Source organism: Muntiacus reevesi, chromosome 2 (assembly GCF_963930625.1).
Source record: "Muntiacus reevesi chromosome 2, mMunRee1.1, whole genome shotgun sequence".
In the NCBI taxonomy this organism is placed as follows: Eukaryota; Metazoa; Chordata; class Mammalia; order Artiodactyla; family Cervidae; genus Muntiacus; species Muntiacus reevesi.
In genome coordinates this window covers 248877543-248887107 of record NC_089250.1, presented here as the reverse complement: position 1 = coordinate 248887107, position 9565 = coordinate 248877543, and the positions used below count along the sequence as shown (strand labels likewise).

Below are 9565 nucleotides of genomic sequence, written 5' to 3'. Positions count from 1 at the left end.
AGCAGAAGTAGCAAAATGCTGAATAAGCTTTGGTAAACCCTTCTGTCTGTATTAAGAAACTAATGTCAAACTGTATTGAATGTTCTAATCCTTAGAAGCTGTGCCGTACAGACATGTGGAAGTTCCTTCTTAATCTGTCTCATTTCTTCATATACCGTACCTCTGAGGACAAAAGAATTCCCTTTTGTCCATTTCTTTTGACAAATGTTAAAGTTTAAAAATTCATCCTATAGTTAAAATTTGGAAACTTTGTACAGCTTTATTACCTATTAACTACATGTTCGGGGGTTTGGTACTGCTGTTTTTCTAAGTTAACCCCAAATTAAACTAGTGAGAAGGTGAGAACTTGATCTCCACTTGATGTGGTGGTAGCTAGTCGTGGTCTCCCTCCAGACCAAGCTTTAGGATCCAGTAGCTTCTTTATTTTCAACCCACATTGTTAGATGGCACACTCTAAGTAAAAGAGTGACACTGGGATATACTTAAGGAAGCAAAATATTCCAGTTAAGTGTTTCTCCAATTTGAGAAATGCATAGATCCACTAGCCCCTCCCCTTTTTAAATATAACTTCAGTGTTATTTTTTACTATAATGTTATGGAATGTGTACGGAAAAACCTCTGCCTATAGTTTCTATGGAACTAGACAACTTACCATGAACTGATGGCTGTTTTGGTGAATGTCACTGCTTACCACATACTGGTGAGCAGTGTTAGGACTGGGGCAGTGGTGGGACCCCAGTGGAGGTGCCGGCGTCACTGTGTCACTGGGAAACGATCCCACTCTCTCCTACCTTCACCTTAGCAACACTGCAGCCACTGTGCCTCCAGATTGCTATGATGTCATCTGGCCTTTGCTGGAACTGAACATAATTATGAAGCACATTCTTCATAACAGCACATACTTGGTAACTTAAAAGTATTACCACTTGGAGTCATTGTGATGCATTCTGAGGCAATACTTGGTTAGAAGGTACTCATGCTTAAGATGATGGCTGAGATAAAAACATGTACACTCTGTCAGAACTAAAAAACTGACAGACATACTGTCCTGAGGGGTAAGAGTGTGAGGCCCACTCAGGGACCCAGCTGTGCCTATAGATGGTGAGTTAGACACTGAACTCGATGTCCATTTCATTTGTAATGTAGTAGATCATGGTACTTCCCTGGTAGGCTGATGTGAGAATAAGATGCAGGTAAATCTCTTCTCCATGAAGACAGTGGGTGTTCAGTAAGTCTTTTTCCCCCTGTGGGTGCTAAAGAAGCCACAGATAAAAGAAGACATATCAACTGTTTGAGCAACATAACAGTCTTTCAGTGGGTTTTGGATAGCTTTAGGTGACCGTTACCATTCAGGTGGATGGTAGCAGAATGAGGAGGGCTATCTGTGGAGGAGTTTGACCACTGTCTCTTGCTCACTCTTCACCCATTTAAATGTTTCTACACACTTCCATGCTGTGCTTTGCTCTCCTATGCTGTAGCACTGGGCAGAAAGAAGTCCTATGAAACAGGTTTTGCCCCTTGTATCTTACAAGAGCAATAGGTATCATCTAGCAATTTGGAGAAGGAAATGGCAACCCATTCCAGTATTCTTGCTTGGAGAATCCCAGGGACAGAGGAGCCTGGTGGGCTGCTATCTATGGGGTCACACAGTTGGACATGACCGAAGTGACTTAGCAGCAGCAGCAATTTGATATGAATGAAAAAAAAATCTCCCAGTGACTGTGCACTAAGAAATAAGTCCATACATTCAGATAGTTGGAAATAAACCTGCTTAATGTTTATTCCCAACAGGTAAAAACTGAAAAATGACAGCCCAAAGGAAGGGTGGAAATCGCTCTTCTGAAGTAATAGATTCTATGTAGAAACCTGTTAAATAGATTTGGTAAGCCACTGAGTTTTTGAAGTTAAAGCAAAAATTCTTCCTGTAAGCCAAACGTGGGGTCTCATGCCAATTCTATTCTGGAATATCTTATGTGTGGCCCTGAGACTGGCCTAAGTGTTACTTGTGGAGTTAATCATTACCCCAGCAGTTGTCTAAATTGCTTGATTCCGTGCTTGGTTTGACAGCATACTGAATTGCTTGATTCCACTGGGCTGCACACAGGAGTCTCCAGAGAGCAGCATGTTCCCTTTGCTCTTTGGGGCTGGACTGGTGGTTCTGAACCTAGTGAGCTCTACTAGGAGCCAGAAGACAGAACCCCTTAGAAGCAATGGGGACCAGCCCCTCTTCCGTGGAGCAGATCGACACGACTTTGCCATTGTGATCCCTCCAGGAAGCACAGAATGCTTCTGGCAATTTGCCCACCAGACTGGCTACTTCTATTTCAGCTATGAGGTGGGTACGTGGTGATACTGGGGACTTGTTTTTCTTGTTTGTTCATTTCCTTTTATAAAGGGGGTCAGGTTTTAAACAAACACAAGGTTCTAGTTGTCTTTATTATGCTGTGACTCCCCACCTGTTAATGAAATGGGTCTGCAGTTAAATGGAAACTGTTGATAGATGAATAATCACTAAAACATATGGCTTGGCTTCTCAAATTGGGGGCTGTGGCAGTGTGCTTGAAATCATGGGACAAACTGGGTACCTCTTCCTGGAGAGGTGATCATCACATTTACTTGAATTTGATGAGAGGGGAAAGAAAGAGTCCATTTTTTAAATATAATAATAATATGGATATGGTACCAAGCTGAATGAAAAAAATCACATGGACTTTGGAGACAGACCCAGAGATTTCAAAGACGCTTCAGTTTATGAAGTTGGGGGAATAATATTACTGTCTTGCCTTTAGGGGTAATTCCAGCAAATTGAGGAATCATTGACTCAAAGTTTCTCTATGTAGTCTGTCCTGTTGCTTAAATACTTTAAGCCAAGTACTTTAATACATGCTGTGCCCAAGGATGGTCTGCTCAACTGCAACTTAGAAGCTGTTCATTTCCTTTGTTCTTTATCTTGGAAACCTATTAACTTTCTAAATTTTGTCTACATATTAAAAAACTATATTGATCTTATTCCAATGTAACTTAAAATTCATTTTATACTAACTCATCAGAGGTTTTCCTTATCTCTCAATTGGTAATAGAATAGTAGCTACCACACAGCTCACAGCCTGGGCTTATCAAGACCCAGCTTGGAGACAAGTACCTACTGAATGCCTTACTTGTTGTCAAGTATCAAATAAGCCCAAGTATGGTATACCACTGGGGAGGTCAAAACCAAGCAAGTTCAGCCAAGAACTACATGGCCAGATTCCAGGTCTGAGACATGTTTTCTCACCAGGGGTGCTATTGGCATTTTGGACAATTCTCTGTCTTGCTTATTGCTTCTAACATTGCAGGATGTTTAGCATTGCTGCCTCCCTGCCCTCCCCTACTCGCACACATCATCGCTGCGAAACCTCGATCCAAATGCAAGGTGGGGGTTGGGCAGTACCGCCCCTGACTCAGAACCACTGTGCTGATGGTCACTGGATGTCAAATCTTACCATTCAGTTAGCTTCCTGATGATGTAGCAAGCGCTTTTCTCCCTCTTTAATGTGTCTCGGCAGGTTCAGCGGACACTAGGAATGTCACATGACCGGCATGTTGCTGCCACTGCACATACCCCACAGGGTTTCCTTATACAGGCCTCTAAGGATGTTCGGGGCCAGATTAACTTCTCTACCCATGAGACAGGTCTGTTTTCATTCTCACAGCTATTGTAATAATCATGTATTTCTTTGAAACTGGGAAAATAATGAGGAAATATTGAAATTAGTAAGTACTGAGATGCAAAAACCCTGACTTTTCCACATATGGATGGTAAAACCGTAGGGGAAAAAAATTAACCTTGAACACCAGAAACCAGATTTCCTGTAGACTGCCAGTGGCCAAAGACATTAATCAGATGTCCTTGATTAGGCTCCAGAAGCTTGATTTTATCTCTTCATCTCCAGCGAACCAGATTATGGGAAAGTGATCAAAACAGGCAGACCCACTTATGATACAGAATTACAATGAATAAATTTATTATGGGATAGTACTCCAGTCATCAGAACAACTTGAGCCAGTTACCAAAAGGCAGACTCAGAATATAAGGAAATGCATGGCCATGACAAACATCCACATTCTACAGCAAAGCACTTCTCCAGTCAATAGAAAATTCCCACAGCCAGATGGAGCCTGTCCTCACTCCGGACAGCACTAGTCAGTTTGAACTGTTCTCTGTACCAGTCAGGTGCACAAAACAAGACAGTATTTCTCAACAGTTCATAGCACAGGATATCAGCATTATTATTTAACATCTTTGGCCCCGATATGCCAGTAGCAACTTCCACTCACTTAGACAATCAAATACACTGACACATTTTCGAACCCTGCTTCTCCCCACTGCTCCCCCACCGCCACGTGCAGGAGGTGACCCCAGTTGAGAATAAGCATCGGTACATACCCCAAACCACAGCCCCCCATACAGACCACCTTGCAGGAAGTCACTCCTGGATAGTTTCTTTCATTCACACAGCATCCATCTCTCCTACTTTCAAGATCAAGATGATATCCCAGCTCTAATGGTGTACAAGCAGGCAAACAATATGCTCTTAATATGCCTGTGGTTAGAAACTGCTTAGAAGATGTGAGAATGAGGGGTTGAAAAAGATGAAAACGATAAAAAACAGAAAAAGATGAAAACGTTTTCCATCCAATACAGAGATCAAGTTACTAAAATCTGGCAAAACAACATTATGGTATTTAGTAAAATGCATTTCAAGATCAGGATCTTCCACATCAAAATCTGAACCTTTGCAGTTTTGTCTATAGGAGAAGGCAATGGCAACCCACTCGTGTTCTTGCCTGGAGAATCCCAGGGACGGCAGAGCCTGGCAGGCTGCTGTCTATGGGGTCGCACAGAGTCGGACACGACTGAAGCGACTTAGCAGCAGCAGCACACTAACTTTGGAGAACAGTTATCTCCAGGGAAATTTAGAGGATGGGAGGGTAGGAGATCAAGAACTTGGTAATGATCTCAGAATTTGTACAGGTTTTTATCAGCTTTGTCTAGCAAACCAGCAAAACCGCTTTGGTTCCGTGCAAGTATACCTCAATTTTGGAGTCTTCTATGAGGGGCCTGAGATGGACCAGAAGGAGAATGAAAGAAAACAACTGAATGATACTCTGGATGCAATTGAGGTAATTGTTCTGTGGGAGAGAAACATCCATGGAAACTAAGTTTAAATTTGGAGGAAAGATTAGAATTAGTGGGAATAATATCATACTAGTGAAAGCTCGTTTCGGTAGAAACCAAGCAGGCAAAAAGATCTGAAGCCTTTAATTAATTTTGTGACTTGGAGCTTTTGAAATTCCTCACTTGTTTTCTACCAGGCATCAGCAAATAATGGCTCACAGGCCAAGTCTGGCTCACAGCCTTTTAATTTAGATATAACACACCACTTTTAGTGTACAGTTTAGTGGTTTACAAGGTCCTGCAACCATTACCAGCATCTAATTCCAGAAGTTTCATCACTCCAAAAATAAACTGCATGCCTGTTATTCACTCTCTGTTCCCCATGCCCCCCCAGTCCTGGGTAATCCCTCACTAATCTACTTTCTGTTTCTATAGATTTGCCTGTTCTGTACATTTCACATGAGCGGACTCATACAATGTGGCCTTTTGTGTTTGGCTTCTTTCACTGAGCATGTTTTCAAGGTTCAGCCACATTGTAGCATGTGTTAGTACTTCATTCCTTTTTCTGGATGAATAATATTCTATTGTAAATATGCATCCTATTTTGTTTCTTATCAGCTGGTAGACATCTGGGTTATTTCCACTTCTTGGCTATCATAAATAATGATGCTGTGAGCACCTGCATATAGATTTTTGTGTGAACATACTTCTATTTCTGTACACACAAAAGTGGATACTCTGCTAGTATAACTTTTTAACTTCAATAAGGTACTGCTCTTTTCCACTGTGGGTAACACATTTTACATACCACCAACAGTGTTTGTTGAGAGCTGCAATTTCTCTATATTCTTGCCAATGTGTTATTGTCTTTGTTATAGCAATCCTAGTGGGTCTAAGTGTTATCTTGTGGTTTTTGAGTTGTCTCCAATGACTAATGACACTGAACATTTTTCCATGTTTTTTTGCCTTTTGTATATCTACTTCAGAGAAATGTCTATTCAAATCCTTTGCCTATCTTAAAATCTAGTTTTTTTTAATGGTGGAGTTCTAAGAGTCCTTTATATATTCTAGATAATAGTCCTTTATCAGATATATGGTTTGCAAATATTGAGTTGGCCAAAAAAGCTTGTTCAGGATTTTCTAGCCTATCTTCCAGAAAAACTTTTCAGCCAATACAGTATTTTATCCCACTGTTTGGGATCTCTCTCCACTTTCCTGACAGTCTCCTTGATGCACAAAAGCCCAGTTTTTGTAAGTGAAGTTTTATGGAACAAAACAATGCTCATTTGACAATTACAGGTGGTCCCCCTCTGTATCTGCAGGTGGAGAATCTGAAGATATGGAGGGCCGATAATGGGACCAGAGCATCCTCTGCAGGTCCTGGGACCAATCTCCCCGCAGTTACTGGGGGACAGCTCACTGGATACATGTCCATGGCTGATTTTGTGCCTCAGGTGGCAGAGTTTAGTAACTGCAACAGAGACTGTATGGCTTGCAAAGCCTAGAATATTTACTGTCCGGCCCTTCAGTAAAAATGTGCAGGCTATTATCTTTTACCATACACAAAGAACAGAAGACACTGCCCAGAATGGCAATGACGTGCTGAGTATATGTCTGCATCCAGACATACACTGGAACAGCTTTCTGGTTTCAGCACTGAAATTTTTCATTGTAAAAATTTTTTAAAAACTGAAGTCCAGGTAATTTTTTCATATACAACAAAACTAGCCATTTACCAACAACTCCAATAGCCCATTTTTTTTTTTGTTCTGCACCCTCAATAGCCAACTTTTACACATCATAAAATCATGTGACTATAGGAGGTTAGTGCTGGTGGGTACCCAGGTGAGGCTAGATGAGAGGTAGAGAGGAACCTTTTCTGTATTTCATTTTCTGTCCCGCAGGAGAGCACACGAAAGGTGCATTACAATATCTTTCACATGTGGCGACACTACAACTTTGCTCGCATGAGAAAAACAGCTGACTTTTTCCTTCTCCAATCAAACTATAACTATGTGAACTGGTGGTCAACAGCCCAGAGCCTTGTCATTGTTCTTTCTGGGATCCTGCAGCTGTATTTCTTGAAGCGTCTCTTCAATATCCCAATGACGACAGAAACACAAAAGCCAAGATGCTAAGCTCAAATGACTACAGTGCCCTAGCTCTTTCCTTCTGGGACACAAGCTTTGTCAAATCTTTATAAAGTTGTTGGGGAAAAAAATCAATTTTAGAAAGTTGTACTCCATGGCTCTCATCTACACAGGCAAAACAGCAATAAAATAATAAAATGTATAAGTTCTGACACTGATTATTTCTAAAGTATGCACTAAATGCTACTATCAAAATACTGCCCATCATATTGCAACCTCTTAACCTTTACTCTATCTATTTAGAAATTAACAGAGAACCTTGGAAGGGAGAAGAGTTGAAACAAATGGGACAAAAATATATAAACTGGGTTTTATATGTTGCATACTGAAACAGGAGTTGTAGAGTGCTTTGCTATAATTGAAAATGCTTTCTTTTTAGAGATGTCATCTTTGGAATTTAAATCAGTATATACACTAAAGAAACAACAATACTGGAAGTTAAATTTTTTCTATGATATGCTTTTTTGCTAAAAAGTACTTTAATAATTCTAAAAGTAATTTTGGAAGGCACAGGGGAGGATGGAAGAGCTGAATTATTATTGCAGGGTCTCTGATTAGTGCTTTTTGTCCAATCCAGTGAGTTAATTAAAGACTTACGAGAATATACATATAAATGAGTCACTCTGTGGTACACCTGAACTAACACAATACTGTACATCAACTATACGTCAAGAAAAAAAAATTTAATTAAAAAAACCAAAAGATTTATAATAGAAATCAAGGTGATAAAAATAACATTCAGCCTGGGATCAAACCATTCAAGAAAAAGATCAAGAAAACCGCTCGTTAAAGCCAAGGTAATATAATCAAACTATATTCATAATATCCTATTCTAAGTAACAGAAATACTCAGTATAAGTGTTACAAAAACAAGTCTTAGCATGTATTCAACACCATCATTTGCCAAGCGCTGTGTTAGGTGCTTTACAATCATGATTCTGAATTCTAAAAACTATTCTTAGGAAGATGGCTAAGGTATTTTGAAAGAAGAAGGAAACGAAGCTTATTGAAGTTTAATGACTCATCTAAGGCCATATACCTAGTAAAGGTGAGAAACGGTGTTTGAATCAAGAGTTTTTTCTTCCACACCACACAGCACCTATCATATAGAAAAGCCACAGAATAAACTGCCCTTACTATTTTATCTATATTTCATTTGTAAAATCCCAAACCTGACCTACTTCTGATATGGCAATATCTATTTTTCATATTAATAAATATTTAAGAAAATTCATTATGTTCTTATCACATGTTTGGAAAACAGTGTTATCATAGATAACAATAACAAGCTATTCTTGTCCTCAGTTCCAACAATTTAGAACCTGTTACTCAAAACAAGAAGCCCTCTGATTCAAATATAAAACACAGTAATCTATTCAGTCACAATCACAAAGATCTGAAACCTCATTTTTGAGTCATTTCTGCATAGTAAGAATCCAGCCTGTATTTGTCCATGATAAGAGAGAATATTAAACTAAGAAGTCCCTGAAGAGGTCACAGTGTTGACAAAAATTCAACATGACGGTGGCGCCTACAGAGACACAGGAAACAAAACTAGGCCCTTCCACACAGCCACAAGTCCTTGCGACGATTTTGCTTTAAGTCAATGTCTCTTCGTGCCGCACATATTCCCCAATGTCTGCTTGATGAAATACCACAATCGCCATGGGGTCTACTTTCCTGCAGTCTTGTGTGGACTTTGCTGCCACCCCAAAACCCTGGGATTCAAAAGAAGAGACACTGATTCACTCAAGTCATTCAATAAATACGCGTTGAGGTCTGGAAACAACGAAGATGAAAAAATACAGTTCTTTGAAAAATTCAAAAGGTGCCAAGAATTTAGCCTCTCAAAGAGCAGACTGAAAACACATCCTTCTTGAAAGAAAAGATACTTGATTTTTTAACAGCCACCATCTCTACTCACCAGAGGGACATCTGCCATGGAGTACACCACGACTCCCTGGTACTGAGAAGTGTTTTCAGTGATTCGCCCAAGTCCAGATTTCAGCACATGGTTCCCATACAGGAAGGACTGCTCTGCTCCAGGTTTTATCCACACTTTATACTAGAAGAAAAAGAATTAAACCCAAAAGACATAAAAATGCTAACAGTTACACCCTTGTAGATTAGCTAACTACTATGTCTGTGGTTAATTTCTTTTTTTCTTATGAACTAAACTTTTTTACTTTTACACTGAATTATGTGCGTGCATGTGTTATGTTCAGTTGCTCAGTCGTGCCCGACTCTTTGTGTCCTC

The 9565-nt window shown here is 40.0% G+C and overlaps 2 protein-coding genes across 7 annotated transcripts in view; one reads left to right on the top strand and one right to left on the bottom strand.

Annotated features, from left to right (window-relative positions):
- NIP7 (nucleolar pre-rRNA processing protein NIP7) overlaps window positions 1-9565 on the bottom strand; it is a 66641-nt gene that overhangs the window by 55940 nt on the left and 1136 nt on the right. For 3 of the 6 annotated variants that reach the window (XM_065925653.1, XM_065925652.1, XM_065925649.1), the window contains one exon: window positions 9233-9373. In XM_065925653.1, the coding sequence (XP_065781725.1) occupies window positions 9233-9373 (141 nt within the window). Of the gene's footprint in view, window positions 1-18; window positions 1254-3974; window positions 9027-9232; window positions 9374-9565 lie in introns of those variants that run through there. The other 3 variants (XR_010661688.1, XM_065925650.1, XM_065925651.1) reach the window with 3 other exon arrangements.
- On the top strand, window positions 1407-7296 carry TMED6 (transmembrane p24 trafficking protein 6). Its single transcript, XM_065925648.1, has 4 exons — window positions 1407-2335; window positions 3546-3672; window positions 5015-5163; window positions 7063-7296. Exons 1-4 carry the CDS (start codon window positions 2123-2125, stop codon window positions 7294-7296), a joined length of 723 nt encoding a protein of 240 aa, XP_065781720.1. The 5' UTR covers window positions 1407-2122.